At 36.9% G+C, this 20,378-nt stretch overlaps 1 protein-coding gene across 9 annotated transcripts in view; it reads left to right on the forward strand.

Annotated features, from left to right (window-relative positions):
* Window positions 1-20,378, forward strand: part of CEP152 (centrosomal protein 152) — a 109,822-nt gene that overhangs the window by 43,653 nt on the left and 45,791 nt on the right. For all 9 annotated transcript variants that reach the window (XM_070797587.1, XM_070797590.1, XM_070797592.1 and 6 more), the window contains exons 13-17: window positions 10,614-10,809; window positions 17,245-17,367; window positions 17,926-18,035; window positions 18,792-18,920; window positions 19,042-19,177. In XM_070797587.1, coding sequence (XP_070653688.1) covers window positions 10,614-10,809; window positions 17,245-17,367; window positions 17,926-18,035; window positions 18,792-18,920; window positions 19,042-19,177 — 694 coding nt within the window. The remainder of the gene's footprint in view (window positions 1-10,613; window positions 10,810-17,244; window positions 17,368-17,925; window positions 18,036-18,791; window positions 18,921-19,041; window positions 19,178-20,378) is intronic.

Consider the following 20,378-nt stretch of genomic DNA (forward strand, 5'->3'; position numbering starts at 1 on the left):
TTTATGGAAACATTAGAAGATACCAGTTAAAAGCAGCCATAATCTTACTTCCCCTCCCAGGAAGAAAACTACTATTAACACTTTGGTATATAACTTCCACATTATCTGTTTTGTAGGTTTCTAAAGAATAAAATATTATTGAATATATTACTTTAAAATGTGTCTTTTAACTTGGTACATTCTGAAATCCTTAGATATCAGTAAATATTGTTGTAAACACTTATCAGTGGATATTTGGAACTATATTTTAGTTAGTAATACACTGTTTAAAAATTTTTTTTAAACATAAGTAATTTTTTTTAAACGTAAGTAATGCAGTATTATAACTAAAAGCATACTTGTAGTCTGGTCTTTATTCACATCTTCGGTTTCTTTCCTTAGATGTGGATGAATAATCTTGTCAAAGAGCATGCGTGTTTGAGGCTTTTGATAGGTGTTGTTACTCATATCATGATAGTACCTATTTCTCTGTACCCTAGGCACTGTTGAAGGTTATCACTTCCTGTTTAAAAATTTTATGTAGTTAGATCCATCACTTTTCCCTTTTGATTTCTTGATGGTATTTTTCTAGTACTTTTTATAACTTTGCTTTTTAAACCTTTTAACATTGTAAAATATAACACATAAAAGTGTATGAAATATAAGTGTACAGCTGAATGTATGATTTTAAAATGAATTCCCATGGAACTATCATCAAGATCAAGAAATAAAACATTGCCAGCCCGTATTCCTCTCTCTAGTCATAACGTTGAGCTTGCTACTGTCTTAACTCTTAAATTATTTTGGTTTTCTTGTTATCTTTTAAAAGCTAGTTATTCTTGCCTGAACACTATATGTGAGATTTGCCTTCATTTAGAGGGAACTCATATATCAGGTGGTTTATCTTTTTTCCTTTTTTCTGTAGTTTTATTTGATATACAGTTGGCTCTTGAGCAACATAGGTTTGAACTGTGGTTTGAATGTGGATTTTTAAAATAAACATAGTACATGTATTTTTATTTTACAGGTGGTGGAGGGGGGACCAGTGCCCCCAACCCTCCACGTTGTTCAAGGGTCAACTGTATTTCCAGGACCATAAAATTCACCCATTTGAAGTGTACATAGTTCAGTGCGTTTAGTATCCCCAGAGTTGTCCGTCTATTACCACAACCTAATTTTAAAACATTTCAGCTTCCCCCACAAGAAATCCAATACTTGTTACCAGTCATTCCCTGTCATCCCCTCTGTATTCACTGTGCTGTGCTTAGTTGCTCAGTCGTGTCTGACTCTGTGTGACCCCAGGGACCATAGCCTGTCTGGCTCTGCCCATGGGGATTCTCCAGGCAAGAATACTGGAGTGGGTTGCCATGCTCTCCCCCAGGGGATCTTCCCAACCCAAGGATCGAACCCAGGTCTCCCACATTGCAGGTGGATTCTTTATCATCTACCAGGGAAGCCCAAGAATATTGGAGTGGGTACCAATCCCTTTGCCAGGGGAACTTCCCCACTCAGGAATCCAACTGGGATCTTCTGCATTGCAGGTGGATTCTTTACCAGCAGCTCGGGCAAATACTAGTTTTCTTTCTACCTCTATGGATTTTCCTATTCTGTATATTTCACTTTAATGGATTTATATAATATGTGGTTGGCTTTTTTTGTGATTGGCTCCTTTCACTTGGCACATAATGCTTTCACGGTTCATCCATGTTGTAGCATGTATCACTACTTCAATCCATTTTATAGCCAAGTAATATTCTGAATATATTCTGAACAAGTAATATTGTACAAATATAGCACATTTTGCTTGTTTATTCATCAGCTAATGGACATTTATTTGGATCATTTTACTTTTGGGCTATTACGAATAGTGCTGCAAATTTTTTTGTTGTTGTTTTGTTTTTTAAATGTAAATTTATTTATTTTAATTGGAGGTTAATTATTTTACAATATTGTGTTGGTTTTGCCATACATCAACATGAATCCGCCACGGGTATACATGTGTTCCCCATCCTGAACCCCCCTCCCACCTCCCTCCCCATACCAGCCCTCTGGGTCGTCCCAGTGCACCAGCCCAAGCATCCAGTATCATGCATCGAACCTGGACTGGCGATTCGTTTCATACATGATATTATACATGGTTCAATGCCATTCTCCAAAATCATCCCACCCTCTCCCTCTCCCTCTCCCTCTCCCACAGAGTCCAAAAGACTGTTCTATACATCAGTGTCTCTTTTGCTGTGTCGCATACAGGGTTATCGTTACCATCTTTCTAAATTCCATATATATGCATTAGTATACTGTATTGGTGTTTTTCTTTCTGGCTTACTTCACACTGTATAATAGTCTCCAGTTTCATCCACCTCATTAGAACTGATTCAAATGTATTCTTTTTAATGGCTGCGTAATACTCCATTGTGTGTATGTACCACAGCTTTCTTATCCATTCATCTGCTGATGGACATCTAGGTTGCTTCCATGTCCTGGCTATTATAAACAGTGCTGTGATGAACATTGGGGTACACGTGTCTCTTTGAATTCTGGTTTCCTCGGTGTGTATGCCCAGCAGTGGGATTGCTGGGTCATAAGGCAGTTAGTTCTATTTCCAGTTTTTTAAGGAATCTCCACACTGTTCTCCATAGTGGCTGTACTAGTTTGCATTCCCACCAACAGTGTAAGAGGGTTCCCTTTTCTCCACACTCTCTCCAGCATTTATTGCTTGTAGACTTTTGGATTGCAGCCATTCTGACTGGCCTGAAATGATACCTCATTGTGGTTTTGATTTGCATTTCTCTGATAATGAGTGATATTGAGCATCTTTTCATGTGTTTGTTAGCCATCTGTATGTCTTCTTTGGAGAAATGTCTATTTAGTTCTTTGGCCCATTTTTTGATTGGCTCGTTTATTTTTCTGGAATTGAGCTGCAGGAGTTGCTTGTATATTTTGAGTGGACATGTTTTTCAGGTTTTTTAGATGGTTTATATGGTAACTTTATGCTTAACATTTTGAAAAATGGTCAGTTTTCTGAAGTGGCTACACTGTTTTACATTGTCACTGGCAATAAACGAGGGTTTCAGTTTCTTTATATCTTCATCAGCACTTGTTATTTTTTATTTAAGAAACTATAGTTTCCTGGTGGATATGAAATAGTTTCTTATCATGGTGATTTGCTAATGATGTGGTTTTCACTTGATGGCTAGTCATGTTGAATATTTTTTTCATGTGTTGATTGGCCATTTGTGTATTTTCTTTGGAGAAATGTCTATTACATCTTTTGCCCATTTTAAAATTGGGTTGTCTTTTTACTGTTTAGTTTTAAGAGCTATTTATATATCCTGAATTTAAGTCCCTTGTCAGATACATGGTTTGCCTATATTTTTTCCTATTGAGTGAGCTGTCTTTTCTCTTTCTTGATAGCACGCTTTGAAGCACAAAAGCCTTCAATTTTATGGAGGCTAATTTACGTATTTTTTTTTCCTTTGGTTGCCTGTACATTTCTAAGAAACCATTCTTTAATCTGAGATTCTGAAGTTTTATACCTGTTTTCTTCTAAGAGTATTATCTCTTATATTATGTCTTGAAATCTATTTTGGATTAATTTTTTGCATATGATATGAGGTAGGAGTCTAACTTTATTCCTTTGCATGTGGATATCCAGTTGTTTTGTACCATTTGTTGAAAAGACTATGTTTCACTAAATTGTTTTGGCATGCCTGTCAAAAAATGAATTGATAGAGAATGTGAGTGTTTGTTTCTGAGCTCTCAATTTTATCTCATTGAGCTATATATCTTTATGCACTAGATTGCCATATCTTTGTAGTAACTTTTGAAATTGGAAAGTGTGAATCTTCCAACTTTGTTCTTCCTTTTCAAGATTTCTTTGGCTAATCTGAGTCTCTTGTAATTCTATACGAATTTTATGATCAGTCTGTCAATTTCTGCAAAGAAATTAGGCAAGATTGTGGTAGGGATTGTATGGAATCGATAGAACAATTTGGAGGAATATTGCCATCTTAATAATATTGTGTCCTGATCCCTGAACACTGGGTGTTTTCCCATTTATTTTGGTCTTCTTTTATTTCTTTCAGTGTACTGGTCATACACGTTCATAATTTTGTGGTTTTTGGGGTATGGGTCATGCTTTTGTTAAACTTACTGCAGTGTTTTATTCTCTTGGCTATTCTTTTTGCTGGATTGTTTTATCTTTTATTTATTTTTCTGACCTCACCACATAGCTTGGAGGATCTTAGTTCCCCAACCAGGGATCAAACCTGTGCCTCCTGCAATGGAAGCATGGAGTCCTAACCACTAGACCCACTAGGGAATTCCTTGGATTGTTTTCTTAAATTTATTTTCAGGCAGTTCACTACTAGTGTATAGAAATACAATTGATTTTATATATTGATCTTGTATCCTGCCACATTGCTTAACTTGTTAATTAGTTCAAATAGTTTTTTAGTGAATTCCTTAGGCTCTTTTATAGTCAAGATAATGTCATCTGAAAATAGATGTATTTCTTTCCTTCCAATGCCTTTTATTTCTTTTTCTTGACTAATTGCTCTAGCTAGAAACTCTAGTACAGTGTTGACAGAAGTGGCAAGAGTAGACATCCTTGTGTTGCTCCTGATTTTACATGGAAGTATTTAGCTGTTCTCCATTAAGCATGGACTCTAGCTGTGGGTTTTCTGTAGATATAGGTTTTCTTTAGATTTTTCTTTCACCAACATTTTGTTTGTGAGACTTACATTACATCGTAGCTATAGCTACATTGGAGAAGGAAATGGCAACCCACTTCAGTGTTCTTGCCTGGAGAATCCCAGGGACGGCGGAGCCTGGTGGGCTGCCGTCTTATGGGATCGCACAGAGTCGGACACGACTGAAGCGACTTAGCAGCAGCAGCAGCAGCAGTAGCTACATTACCAGTAGCTGTAGCTCTTTCATTTACATATGTAAATATATGTGTGTGTAGCTTTCATTTGTATGAATATTCCACAGTTTATTTTCCTTTCTACCATTCATAGATTCTTAATGTTATTTTCTGGTGCAATGTACATACATTTCAGTTAGGTATATACTAGAAGTGAAATTTCTTGTGGTACATGTGTTTCAACTTTAATAGATAATGCCAAAATCTTTTCCAGATTAGTTGTGCCAATTTACCTCCCCACCAGAAGTGTATGAAAATTGTAGTTGTGCTTTGTCTTCTTGGTAACACTTGATATTGTCATTAATGTGTAGTGTTATTTTATTGTGATTTTTATTTGCATTATCCCAGATTACTAATGAGACTGAGTTCTATTTAAGAAAATATGTCTATTGTGTTTATTGATGGCTTGGGTATGGGGGGTGTGTGTGTGTGTGAAGAAGGACTTGCTTGTGTCCCTTCTCAGTTTTTAGATGATTTTTTTGTGTGTGCATGTGTTCTGTTGATTTATAGGAGTTTTTTGTTTTTTAATATCTGTTCTAGATAGGCACTCTTTGGTTATGTGTATTGCAAATATCTTTTTTCACCTTGGGCTCGTCTTTTTATCCTTTTAATGTATCTGTTGATGGATAGAAGTTCTTAAGCATCAGTCAAATTTTTCCATCTTCATGTTAGTACTGTTTATAGTCCGTTTTAAGAAAAACCTTTCCTTACTGCAGGGTCATGAGGTTATTCTTTTATGCTGCCTTCTGAAAGCTTTATTGCTTTGCTTTATACTTTAGTTTTACCATCTACCTGGAATTGCTGTTTTTGTTAGGGTTTTTCTGACTATTCTCGCTCGTTTACACTTCCATGTGAACTTCCATGTTTAACTTATTCTGTTCCAGGAAAAAAAAAAAATCCCGATAATATTTTCACTAGGATCACGTTAAATATACATATATACATTAACCCAGGGAGAACTGATATCTTCAGGATGTTGGATTTACTTATTCAAGAATATAGCATGTCTTTTCATTTGTTTAAATCTATTTGTCTTTTAAGAGTGTTTTGAAGTTTTTCACATTTAGATTTCGCAAAATTTCTTGTTAAATTGATGCCTAGATATTTTATTTGCAATAGCGAATGGCATATTCTTTTCCATTATTGCTTCTGAGTATTGTGTGTATATATGATTTCTATATTTTAGGTTATAACATGTTGCATTCTAATTCTCTTCATAGTAGTTCTTCCATTAGATTTAAGGGTTTTTAGATACAATTGTATCATCTGCCAATGGAGATAGTTTTACTTCTTCCTTTTCACTTATGCTTCAAATTGCTTTCCCTTTAAGCTTAAAGTTCCTGTATTTTATTTAGACATTAGCAGTATAAATGCTCTTTCCCAAAGTGGTTTTACCATTTTGCATTCCCAGAAGAAATGTCTTAGAGAGTTTCAGTTGTTCTCTGTCATTGCTAAAACTTGATAGCCAGTCTTTTAAGATCTGAGCACTTCTAGTGTGTGTGTAGTGATATCTCATTGTGGTTTTAATTTGTATTTCTCTAATGACTAGTAATGTTAATCATCTTTTGGTGTGGTTTGCTTCCTCTTTTCTTGACATGCTTAATTGCCATTTGTATATGTTGTTTGGTGTATATATATGGACTGACATGCTGTAGTCCATGGGGTCGTGAAGAGCTGGACATGACTTGGCTATCTGATCTGATGTTGTTTGGTGTTCATATATTTCAGGATACAAGCCCTTTGTATCAGATATATGTGTTGTGAGTGTTTTCCTCCCCTCTCTGGTTTATCTTATTGTTTTCTTGTGTTATCTTTTGAAGAGCAAAAGTTTTTTTATGAACTCAAATTTATTTCTTTTTACACTTCATGGTTTTTGTACAGTTCATGAGTTATTGTAACTCAGTGTTAACAAAATTTTTCTGTGATGATTTTAGAAATTCAGTAGTTTGGGCTGTTATATTTACATCTGTGATCCATTATGAGTTAATTTTTTAGTATAGTGTGAAGGAAAATTTGATTTTTTTTTATTCCAGTAAATCCAATTGATCTAATCCCATTTGTCAGAAAAACTTTTCTTTTCCAATTGAATTGCCTTGATATCTTTAATTATCAGTTGATTGTATGTTTGTGGGCCTATTTCTGTACTCTCCATTCTGTTCCAGTGGTCATTTTGGTGGGAGCAGTCTTGATAATGTAATTTTATAGTCTTGAAATGGGTTGAACAAATCCTTCAACTTTGTTGTTTTCAAAATTGTTCTGGCTATTCTCAGTACTTTGCATTTCAAAATAAATTTTATGATTAGCTTGTCAAGTAATAGAAAATTTGCCCTCTGGACAAATTTGAAACTTAAATTTCAAATTTTGAAATGTGTTGAATCTATAGATAGTTTTGGGAGAATTGACATCTTAAGAAATTGCCACTTGTCACTTAACACTTCGGTAAAGCTGAGGGGATAAAAGAAAAGGAGTCTTTCAGTTTCTGAATATGCATGCTATACTTCTCTCTTTGTCTAGGTGTTCTTCAGTTTCTCTCAGTCATGTTTCGTAGATTTTATTAAATGTTTGTTTATTTGGTGGCGCAAGAGTCTTAATTGTGGCATGCAGGATCTTGAGTTGTGACATGTGGGGTTTAGTTCCCTGCCCAGGGATTGAACCTTGGCCCCTGCTCTGGGAGCTCTGAGTCTTAGCTACTGGATCACCAGGGAAGTCCCAATGTTTAGTAGTTTTCAGTGTAGAGATTTCCCTTTAGCTGAAGAATTTCCTTTGGTATTTGTTCTAGAGCATGTCTGCAAATTCTTTTTTTTTTTTCCTTTCTTTTTTTTTTTCTTTTAAATTTTATTTTATTTTTAAACTTTACAGTATTGTATTGGTTTTGCCAAAAATTCTTAGTTTTGTTATATGGAAATGTTGTTATATTTGCTGATTACAGAATTCTGGATCAACTGTTTTTTATTTCAGCACTTTAAAGGTACGCTCTCCCACTGTCTCTGGTAGTTCCTGAATAGAAAGCTATTGTTATTTGAATCATTGTTTCTGTATATAATGTGTCGTTTTTTTCTCCTGCTGTTTTAAGATTTTTTTCCTTTTTCTTTTTTCAGTTTTCAGCACTTTCATTATGTGTCTAAGTGTGTTTTTCTTTTACTTTATCTCATTTGCAAAATGTAAATTATGTCTTTTACCAAATTTGTGAAAATGTTGACTATTCTTTCTTCAAATACTTTTTCTGCCCCTATCGCTTTCTCTCTCCTTCTGGTTGTCCAATTACATATAATGTTAAGTCGTTTTATGTTGTCCCACTGTTCTCTGAGACACTGTTCATTTTTTTTGCCACATTAGATAATTGCTGTTGAACTATTTTCAGGTCCGCTCACTCTCTCCTCTGTCATTTCTATTCTGTTGAGCCTGTCAGTTGAGTTTTTTTTTTAACTTTTAGATATTGTATTTTTATAATGATAAAATTTCCATTTGGTTCTTTTAAAGTTTTTATCCTCTGTTGAAAATTCCTATTTTTTTCGTTCATTTCAAGTGTGTTTTCTTTACTCATAAAGGCTAGATATTTGCCGCTTTAAACTTTTAAAACTCTCTGTAATATTTCTAGCATTTGGGTTTTCCTTGTTAGTTTTATATTGAGTGCTTTTAGATTGTATACTAGACATTGTGATTTTTTTGTTGTATAGAGACTCGTATGGGTGTTTCATATCTTCGTTTACTTTTCTGAGCCTTTGCCACATTGATTTGAATTTGTCCTGTGTATGTATGTGCCTTTTCAGGGCTAGTCAGTGTGAGACTTGTGTGGTTCAAATTTCAGAGAAGTTCTCCAAATCTGTCCTGATTTGATGCATGCAGTCTGTTCTCTGCATGCATAGTTCAGGGCTTAGACTAAGGCTTGCTTATACACAGAATCCAGAATTCCTTCCCCTGGTCATCTCCCCAGGAATCTTCCTGCACTCTTTATCACTGGTTTAAGCGATTTGGTGTTGATATAACTTATAATGGTTTTCATGTTTTTTGTGCTTGAGATTCATTGAGCTTCTAGGTTTTAGGGAGTTTTAATTTTCATCAGATAGAAAAATTGTGGTTATTATTTTTTCAAATATTTTTTCTATCAGCTTCCCCATTCTTCTGGGACTTAACTACAGTTAACTTAGAAAATTTAATATACTCTATGTATTTCTGGTCTTCATTCTCTTTGTGTTTATGTTTGCTGTGTCTTTATGTCCATGGATTTTTTCGTATGCTGTATTAAATAGGCTGTTAATCTCATCTAGTAGGTATATTTTTCCAGATATTTTTATTTTTTGTCTCTGCAAGTCCAATTTGGGGCATAAAGTCTTCCATTTCCTTCCTCATTGTTTTTGTGTCCCCACCCCCCCGCCCCGCCCCCACCTCCTTGAACATATAATTCTACTATCTGTCATCCCCGATCATTTTCCCCAGGTTACAGTTCATATTTTCTGTCCTGCTTTATTCATGTTTGGTAAATTTGATTGGATGCTGGACATTCTGAATTGTATGCTTTAGATTTTGGACTTTATTGCAGAGAAAAAAATACCGTTACTCTTTTTCTGTGACATACTTAAGTTACCTGGAATTCATTTGATCCTGTCAAGCCTTCTTTGTAGGCTTCATTAGATCAGATTTAGAACAAACAGCTTAATCTGGGGCTAATTTGGCCTTATTACTAAGGCAGTATTTGATGCTGTGTGACTTAGGAAGTCTCTCCACTATGGTTCATTGAAATACAAAATATTCCCAGCCCTACTCTCTTGCTGTGGCTTTCCCTGCCTCGCCCCCATCTTGAGGTAATTTTCTCACATACACCACAGGTCTCCAGAGCCCTTTTTCTGTGTAGCTACCTTCCTCACGGTGTTTTGCTGCCCAGATTTTAGCCATTTTGGTTTTTCCATACTGAATTTTGCAACTTGGTGAGACTGCAGAAAGTGGACTCCCTGGTTTCCCCTTTCTATGCTGCACACTGGAAACTCTCCAGGAAGAAAGCTGCAGCCATTATAGGGCTTACCTTGCTTGCTTTACTTTTCTCAAGCATCACTACACTATGCTGCTTCTTGTCCAGTGACTGAACACCACCATTTCATTTATTTTATTTAGTTTTCTAGCTTTTTTAAAGACAGAAAGAGAAAACTGGTCCTTTTAATCCATTATGGCAAGGAACAGAAATACTCATTCCAATTTTAAAATTTATTGACCAACTGTAGTGGGGATTAAATTAGCATGGCATTTATTTGTGTTATTTTTTTTCTTTCCAGTTGCTCAGATATCCACTCAGACTTGTGTTTTAATAAAAGAGAGACAGAAATTGTTGATTAAGATAACTAGTGTTTTACTATTCATTTCCTCTTTATTTTCTCATTGTTTCTCTTGGAGTCAGGAAGGACATGTATATATAGCATGCAATTTATCAAAAGTAAAAATGCATGCTCTGCTGAAGTTCATATGGTTGAACTCCTTGCAGTGAGGCAGCAGGACTATGCTTAAGAATGGTCTTTCTGTGAATGAACTTATTTCTATATAGGGATATATCAAAGACAATAACCTGTGTATGACAAAGCTTAAAATTGTTTTTGAAATGCAAGTATATTGTTGGATGGGTTGCAAAGCATGGTTACCACTGCAGTTAGTTGCTTTTAAGGAATAGTCATGCTTGATTTGTTACTGGATTTAACCTTAAATATGATCATTTTTCCATTAGCCTTGTGCAGCAAGAAGGCCCAGATGAAGCGCTTTCTAAAGAGGAGGTCATCTTAAAGCTGAAAGCAGAGGTGCAGCATTTGCTGGATAGCAACTCTGTGAAGCGTCATCTGGTGTCTCAGTTACAAAGTGATCTCAAAAACTCTCATAAGAAAATCGAAGCTCTCCAAGTGGAGAAGGAGGAAAAAAGCACTGAGGTAGAATTTGTAAAGCTGTTTTTCAAAATTTAATAAAGAAAACTCTTAAAGTTTTCACATTTAAATTAAACCTTTGTCTTTCAGGCATTCATTTGACTTTTTTATAAGTAAAGTTAATTAACTAATTTCTAACTGTTCTGGATCTGCTTTGCTACACAGGGGCTTTCTCGTTGCAGAAAATAGGGAATGCTCTTTAGTTTCGGTGCCCGGGCTTCTCATTGTGGTGATTTCTCTTGTTTCGGAGTGCAGGCTCAGTAGTTGTGGCTCCCAGGCTTAGCTGCCCCTCGGCATGTGGAATCCTCCCAGAGGAGGGATCGAACCCATGTCCCCTGCATTGGCAGGCAGATTCCCAACAACTGGACCACCAGGGAAGTCCGTAAATGAAGTTTAAAGAAGGAAATGCCACTTAAAGGAATATACTTTCTTGTTACTTTTGGCACCTAGTAAATGAGACGCCAATTAGGTAAAATTCCATAGCCACAAATCCAGTGCAGCGTTCTTTATAACAAGGCATCTGCATTTCCTCAAGATCAGCTTGTTCCGGTAGTGCTTTCACATCTAGTTAGACTCTCCACAAAACGCCCTCGCAATTTGCCTCACATTTCCCTGGCCCATGTTCTTAAAAGAATAGTCATTCTACAATGAAAAAAAAAATTCAGTGTATGGTGGTGTTAGAGGTGGGAAAGACATGTCAGATATGTCAGAGTCCTTGAAACCCACCTTTATATCTTTATAAAGTAAGTTAGTGTGCTTACTTTATAGATAAGATCAATGAAACTGGAGGAATTTGTGACCCTTCTGGGCTTAGAGTGAGTCTTTGGGTAAATTGAGACTAAAACACTGCACTGATGAATAAGTCAAGGTTATTTCTCCAAGATCATGCTATCAGAGGTCTTTAGGGATGTCCTCTTTCAACATCTGCCTTTTTCACCCTTCTCTATCTCTAAATCCAGCTCACCTCTATTCCTATTGGAAAGAAAGATCTAGAAGCTAAGAGGAGAGGGAAGGTAATATATGAGTGTAGGTAGGTGGGACTTGCCTGGTGGTCCAGTGTTTAAGACTCTGTGCTTCTGCAGAGGGCATGGGTTCAATCCCTGGCCAGAGAACTTAATATCTTCCATGGTGTGTGGTGCTGCCAAAAAAAAAAAGAAAAGATGTAGGTAGTGTATTCCTTTTCCTCATGGATGGAAATAATATTTTACTTCCTGCTTTGGTACTGTTTTATCTCTTGATCCTTTAAGCTAGGAGTTGTATTCATTAAAAGTCCTATTAAAGCAAAGTGTGCAAGATGTTCTCTGGCGCTTATTATTGTGGAATTTTAATCGTGCCTAGTTTGCTTTCCAGAAATAATAGTGTGCTCTCACTGTGAAAGCCCTGCCCAGTTTGGTTCTTTCTTCTGAGTAACTATATTTGATGAACACATTGATTTCAATGTTAATAAGCAAATGAGAAATGGGACACTGTGCTTCCCCACAGCACATTTAACGTCTTTAAACCAAGCTCTTTTAACTGTTCCCATATGTTTTTTATAAAGAATGGAAATGAAAATTTGTGTTAGGTTAGAGTTGATTAGTTTAATAAGCATTTTAGTGTGAGTGTGCTAAGGGTAGGAGCCTGATTTGGGGTCTGAACCTTAGCTCTGGTGTCTTGTTGCTTTCTCTTTTCCATATTGAAATCCCTAGTCGGCATTTGCTGTACAGATACACTTTCACATGTGTGGCAATGGCTGGTGGCCATTCCTTGTGTTGTTTTTAACCTTTCCGTTTGCCTCCACACTCTACAGTCTGTTTTATCAGTAGATTAGAGGGAGCCATCTCATCTTTGAATACCCTTTTGTTCCTTTTTTTTTGCCAGGTAGCCTTCTGCCATTGGAGAAGGCGATGGCACCCCACTCCAGTACTCTTGCCTGGAAAATCCCATGGACAGAGGAGCCTGGTACGCTGCAGTCCATGGGGTCGCTAAGAGTCGGACATGACTGAGCGACTTCACTTTCACTTTTCTCTTTCATGCATTGGAGAAGGAAACGGCAACCCACTCCAGTGTTCTTGCCTGGAGAATCCCAGGGACGGGGGAGCCTGGTGGGCTGCCGTCTATGGGGTTGCACAGAGTCAGACACGACTGAAGTGACTTAGCAGCAGCAGCAGCAGCAGCAGCCTTCTGCCATGGTAATTTCTCAGCCGTCTACATTTGGTTTTTCTTAAAGTGAAGCTGAATTCAGTCCTTGATGCTTATGGCTATTCTGCTTCAACTTAACTATATAGGAATCTCTTGAGAGTATTGTCTTGATAATTCTGTGAGTGTTTGATCAGTAAATATTTACTGAATGATTACGTATGTTGACCCATTTCCTAGATGGAGAAGAGGGAGAGGAGGTAGTAATTTAATGGACAGGTGGGTTTTTAAAATAAGCACTCAAGTTCTCAGCTGTCTCATTAGCAGATGAATGCCTTCAAACTTGGCCTTTGCCTCCTGTTTCTCTCATCTTTTTCTAATAAAGCTCCCTATTTAGTCTGTAAAGTGAGAAAGCAGGGTTGGGGAGGTATGTGGATGAAAAGAAAATCATTCAGTTTAGGTTTTTTTTTTAAGCTACCTTATGCAAGGTCTAATGGGATTCAGCGATGAAGGAAACAATGGCCATTCTATGAAGGAACTTCGATTCTAGAATATCGGTATCCAGTGGATATATAATAATGCCATCAGTTCAGTTCAGTTCAGTTGCTCAGTCGTGTCCAACTCTTTGTGACCCCATGAATTGCAGCACGCCAGGCCACCCTGTCCATCACCAACTCCCGGAGTTCACTCAGACTCGCATCCATTGAGTCGGTGATGCTATCCAGCCATCTCATCCTCTCTCGTCCCCTTCTTCTCCTGTCCCCAATCCCTCCCAGCATCAGAGTCTTTTCCAATGAGTCAACTCTTCACATGAGGTGGCCAAAGTACTGGAGTTTCAGCTTTAGCATCCATCATTCCTTCCAAAGAAATCCCAGGGCTGATCTCCTTCAGAATGGACTGGTTGGATCTCCTTGCAGTCCAAGGGACTCTCAAGAGTCTTCTCCAACACCATAGTTCAAAAACATCAATTCTTCGGCGCTCAGTTTTCTTCACAATAATGCCATATATATAACTTAAAATCTCTAGTAGTCCCATTACAGTAAAATAGGTGTAATTGTTTTTAATAATTTATTTAACCTAGTATATGTAAAATATTATCTTCTCAATATGTGATCAATATAAAATTATTAATAAGACAGTTTATTTTTTGTGTGTGCTCTGCCCTTGAAATCTGGCATGTATTTTCTCCTTACTGCATGTTTCTGTTTGGACAAGTCACATTTCAAGCGCTCAACAACCATACGTGGTTACTGGCTACCATAGTCAATACTACGGATCTATAAGAAGATGGACATGTATAACTTTGTATAATAAGGGTGATACTAATTACAAAGTGCTATGAGAAGGAATAACTAACTGATCTTGTGGGTGGTGTGGAGTACTAAGGTAGCCCTAGTGAAGTCTATGAGGGAACTTTTGATCTCTGTCCTCAAGGATAAACCCAGGGGAGAAGGTGGATAGGGACATTTCAGCCTTGAGCAGATGTACGTAAAAGGATATAGCAAATAAGCTAGAAATTTATGTTATATAAACTTAGTCTTTCTGAAATCTTTAATGAAGCTAAATTCATTAAATGTCTCTCGATTTTTTTGTTTTTAATTGTGGCTACACTGGGTCTCTGTGGTGTGCCGGCTTTCTCTGGTTGCTGTGCATGGAGCAACAACTTTGCTCTTGAGTGCAGGGGCTCAGTAGGTGCAGCAGGTGGGCTTCATTGCCCTGCAGCATGTGAAATCTTAGTTCCTGACCAGAGATTGAATCCTAGTCCCCTGCACTGAAAGGCAAACCCTGGACCACTAGGGCAGTCCCTCTATTGATTTTTTAGAAAGAACGATCATAGCTAGCATCAAATCCGGAGCTTAATGAAATGATGTTGAACTTTGTGCTTGCTAAGAGAAAGAACACAATAATTTAAACTTCCCTGGATGTCTTTTTAAAGAGAACTGGGCCATCAGAATCCTCCTCTAAAGCCTTTATGTATTAAGAAGGGCAACAAAAATAGTTCCTATATAATCTGTTTTGACAGATTCTTTCATAGATGTTTTAAAGGTATTGATATATTTATTTCTTTATAAATGCCTTTAGTATGTTTTATTTCCATTTCTATTCATCTTATATAGAACAATTTAGAGTTACTACAGAGTTTTTTTTTTTTTGCTTTTATGTCATATGACTATTCATAGCAGTGCTGCTTTATGACATTTCCAGGATAATATGTGATCAAACTGAGGAGTCTGCCCATACATAGCACTATGCAGTGATTGGGGGTGGGTCAAATACTATGCTCTTCATTCCAGTTGAACAACTGGGCCATTAAGGTAGAATGTGGCAAAGGCCTTAGAAAAACCAGACTGGCTTACTAGCAGGCAGGGACCACATCGACACTGAATTTTTTGTAAGCTTAAGAAATAAAACACAGAGCCCTTTCTGTGTGTGATACTTAATAGAGATCATTACCTTACCACAAGCTGTGATTAAAGCCATACTCTGATTCCAAGGGACTTGATAGGCAATGTTCAGTAGCCAACTCAGAAGGGTCCTGGGTAGATTTTTTTGAGACATAGAAATTAGGAAGATAGTATAAGAGTTGGTATACTACATTTCTTGTGTTTTTGAAGATAATGCCTTCTGTATTCCAGCTTTAGAGAGAGAAATTTTGTTGTGACATTCAAATGGTCCTTCTCTTGTGAAAGACGTTCTTAAGAGTTTTGTGCCAACAATTACTGCAAGTGCCAAGTCCCAGTGTGCCTGCAGTGTGAAAATATGTCAAAATTGAGTGCAGTGACTAGCCATGAAGATTGTTTTTTCAGGGCAGCAGTATGATGTTACTTCCATTCTAAGTAATAGAAACTCATTAATAGGGAAGGAAGCACAAATGAATGTCATAAACCTTAAAAAGTAGAGGCCATGTTTTTTTTTTTTTTTTTTTAAAAAAAAGCCATTCTAATAAGTCAACAAAATCCTTTAAAGTCTCATTAATGCCCCCAAGTCTGGAAAGCTAACAGAGTAGATATTCTTATCTCCTCTCTCTTCTAACTGGGATAGGAGCAGTGGCTTCTGGGACATGATGGCAGGTGAACCAGCAAAGCCAGCAACTAGAGCAGTCTCCCTCTGAAGGAAATGAAGACTAAATGGGAAAAAGGAGTCAAAGGCTTGGGGTTCTGTCACCCCATGTAGAATGAGATACACATACCTCTTTTTCCCCCAGTTAGTAGAATGAACTTTGGTACAGATATATTTTAAACATTGAAGGAAAGACCTCAGAGTTCAGGTAAAGAATAAAACCAACAGGTCAATTAGAGTAGATAATTAAAAAAAAAAACTTTGACCTCTTCAATGAACAAACAACTTATAAAAATGGACAAAATACTCAGGTAGTAAGAGGAAAATGCTAACCTATATATATCCTGGAAGATGAAGAACAAGTGAACAATGAAGGCATGTAAGAGGTTGCTCTCTGATGGTGACACAAGAAATGGAAATGAAAAAACTTTTGGAGATCCTTTCCCTCATCAAACACAATAATCATTCAATCACTGGCCATTGGCGGCAAAGAGAGCTGGACAGACTCTTGTACTACCTGACGGTATACATGTGTACCAACTTTCTGGAAACAATTTACCAAAGTCTATCGTGAATTCCTATTGAATAAAACGTATGAATTAATATTGATTAAATATGCTAAGCCTAATGGGTGAGAGTGTGATGAAAAATAGAATGTTTGCATAGTCTCAAGTGTCTCTGAATAGTATACTTACTATTAATTGCAAAATAGTAACTTTAGAGTGGAGGTGCCTGCAGACAGGGTCTTTGACCTTCGTCAGTTAGCTGATCAATACTATTGATTGATGTCATATGTCTCCTCAGAAGTGTTCACATCACTTCTTTGGTGTTCATGCCAAAAATGCATAACCTAAATTTAATAATGAAGTAACATCAAAAAAGCTCAAATTAAGGGACAACCTACAAAATAAACGATTAGTACAAGTAGTCTTCAAAAATGTCATGGATTTGAAAGACAAAGACTGAAAAAAACTGTCCCAGATTGGAGTAGACTGATAAGATGTGACAACTAAATGCAATGTAGAGTTGTAGATTGCATCCTGAACCAGAAAAAGAACATTTAGAGGAAAATTGGAAAACTTTGTATAAGGTGTGTAGATTGGTTAATAGTATTGCATCCTAGTTAATTTACTGGTATTGATAATTGTACTCTGGCTATTTGTACTGTTTTTGTACTTTCTTTGTAAGTATGACATTGTTTCAAAACTAGTGCTTAAAAATTTTTAAGAACCTGAACACTTTTGATTTCTCTTTAATATTTAGACTAAAACAGATACCTCAGAAAAACCAACTAATCAGATATGGCCTGACTCTTCTGACATGATTGTCAAAGATGATATACTGCAGCTTAAAAATGAAATTCAAGTTTTACAGCAACAAAATCAGGTGATTAAAAAACTTTCCTCTATTTTATGAGAAATCTCATGACCTCATTCAAAAATAGAGAGATACTATGACACAAAGGTATTAGTGGTCAAGTACATTAGCAGGTAATTAGGATTCCAGTTATTTCCTTTTACTACTGGTCATGTGGTAGTATTTTCATTGGAAGGTAGTATAATTCTAGCTTCCTGTCTGCATAATTGCACGGCTATTGGAAGTATTCTTTTCTCCTTAGGCAGCTCTTGACCAAAAAGTAAAACCTTGCTTATTTATATGGTTGGGAATATTATTGTATTCTAAGACTTGTTAGAAAGCATCAGTTAGCCAATTCTTCACTGATTGAATGCTTTTATACAAGTTTTTAACGTTTACTCCAATCAAAAAGCTACTTGATAAGCCTATACTCTTACAAGGCCTGAAGAGACTTTTATAGAGTTATGAAAATGATATTTTGTCAAATAATATTATAATGAAAGACAAAAGGCACAGAGGATATCAGAAAATTAGATTAGTCAATAAAGGTGTTTATTTCCTCTAAATACTTTATTCTTTTGTATCCAGGAACTTAAAGAAACTGAAGAAAAACTGAGAAATACAAATCAAGACTTATGCAATCAAATGAGACAAATGGTACAAGATTTTGACCGCGATAAACAAGAAGCTGTTGATAGGTGAGGTACAGACAGAGGCCTCCCTTCTCCCATCTCCTATTACACACCCTTACCTATTACATCTCCCTTATACACACCCCTCCAAAAGATTCAAGTAAAATGATGTAGGTGAACCTTCCCCATTGAGATCATAAATTGGAGAAGATGAGTCCCTGGCTTCTCAAATTAGAATTTGGAACACACTTTCCATAGAAATAATGTTATGTAGTGGGTTGAGTTCTATAGAACCATCCAAACTGTAGTTCATTGAAACAGTAGAGCTTAATGGCTTAACTATTTTTTTTAATAAGAAAGAAATTTGTGGGAGGAAATAATGTCTTCTAAATACAAAGTCATAAACTTGGAAACAGACTTTTGGAACATAACTTATGTGTGAGTTGGGTGCTTTAGTATTTGCATTTATAGATAACTTAGAATTTTTGAACCACACCCTCTGTTATTTCAATTATTTTTTTATAAACAAGTTCTAAACACAGACTGTTATACTCTGTGTGAAGGACTAGGGCATTCACACATCTAGGTTTCTAATTTTTCTCTAGAAACATTTGCAGAAAGAAAATGTTGAAGATTCTCAAAAGATCATCTATTGAAAGTTAACAATTACCACTTTTGGTTGGGGAAGACCAATCTGATCTTAATTGCGCTTTGCATTCGTAGGAAAGGAGTGGGAAGGAAGGGAGGGAAACCAGTTCATCTTGCTGTTTCTGGTAATGCTGGGCACTGCCTTAGATTCCGCTGTCTGTCATCTGTCTCTAGGTGTGAGAGGACTTATCAGCAGCACCATGAAGCCATGAAAGCCCAAATACGGGAAAGCTTGTTAGCAAAGCACGCTTTGGAGAAACAGCAACTCTTTGAGGTTTACGAGGCAACTCGCTTACAACTTAGGTGAGGATGCAAGTCTCGCTGCCCTTGAAAGTGTAGAGACAGCTTTATCTTATCACATCATTTAGAGGAAAATTGTTCGTTCTGCAGCCTTACATTTAGTTGCTGGTTTTGTATATCCAAGGTCTGACTTAGATAAGGTGAATAAGGAGATGGCGGCTGTGCAGGAATGTTACCTGGAAGTGTGCCGAGAGAAAGATAAGCTAGAAGCGACTCTCAGGAAGAGCATGGAAAAAGAGCAACAGGCACAGGAGAAGAAGGTACGGAACAAGTCCATGTTGTGCTCACTTCATTGCTCTTTGAAACCAGTACACTCATTCCCTTGTGGAACAGGGAAGACTTCTGTAGAAGGCTCTTTACGTTTGACTGATTGACACGAATTCAGCTCACAAAGTTCAGTTAACATTGAAATGATTATTAAAGCCCTGGTAGAAAATGGCAGATCCATAGGAGAAAATGATTCTTCCTTGTAGATTCCTAAGAGACCAAAGAGAGTTCTGGAAAAATAAGGGAGGTGGACTTTGAGTCACTTTGAGTCTGAAGCCCAGGGATGCTCATTTTGTGTGTGTGTTTGCTGCTTAGGTGGTTACTCCCAGCCCTGTGAGCACTGCACGAAGTATTCCCCTCAGAGACCTTTTCCTCTGACCCATTTCTCTCAGGACGTAAGCATCCATTTATTCTGGGGAAATGGGCAGGAATTTTGAACTGGGGTATTATGATACAGGAGGTGATGATGTGGGGCTGTAGAGAGGAAGGTCAGTTTAAGTGTGCCCTCTGTCCAGGGAGGTCTTGTCGTTCAGGGAAGCTGGAGGGGCTGCAGTGTCCTCTGTTCTCCTGCCTGAATCTTCCAAGTTGCCCTTGGCAAGTGTCCAGGAGTCAAATCACGTAAAAGCAGTCGCCCCTCCCGTCTTCTTCCCTGTCCTGACCTAAGCCTGATCCAGACACCCATCTGCCTCTCCCTTTCCCTTGAGACCAGGCTGCAGACCACAGTCTGAAAGCCACGTGCATCAAAATTAGCAAATATTTTTAAAGGCTTGAGAAAATGTTTTTAACAGAGATTTCTGAATAAGTTATAGTAAAGCTTGATGATTGCTACCACCAGACTTGAAAAGAATGTAAAGAGCAGGTGAGGCAGTCCAGTTCATTTAATATTTTGATTATTTTTGAACAGATTAATATGGTAGAAAAACATGCCATGTATACATACCATCTAGTGAAAAAAGAACTATGGGGAGATGTTTTAGTTTGTGCTGGTGAAATAAAAGCTAGAAAGTGTCTTAAATTACCTAGAAATTAAAGACTTAGCTCAGTAATGTTTAAAAAAATTAAAATAGGGAGAAGATCTAGTGTGATTGTTTTCTTTCTTTCTTCCTTTAAATATATAAATTGGCAAGAACATAAGAGCATTTCTCTCAAAGAGGTCTTTCTTTTCTGAAGTATATTTCCTAGTACTTTTAAAAG

Source organism: Bos indicus, chromosome 10 (genome assembly GCF_029378745.1).
Source record: "Bos indicus isolate NIAB-ARS_2022 breed Sahiwal x Tharparkar chromosome 10, NIAB-ARS_B.indTharparkar_mat_pri_1.0, whole genome shotgun sequence".
Classification (NCBI taxonomy): Eukaryota; Metazoa; Chordata; class Mammalia; order Artiodactyla; family Bovidae; genus Bos; species Bos indicus.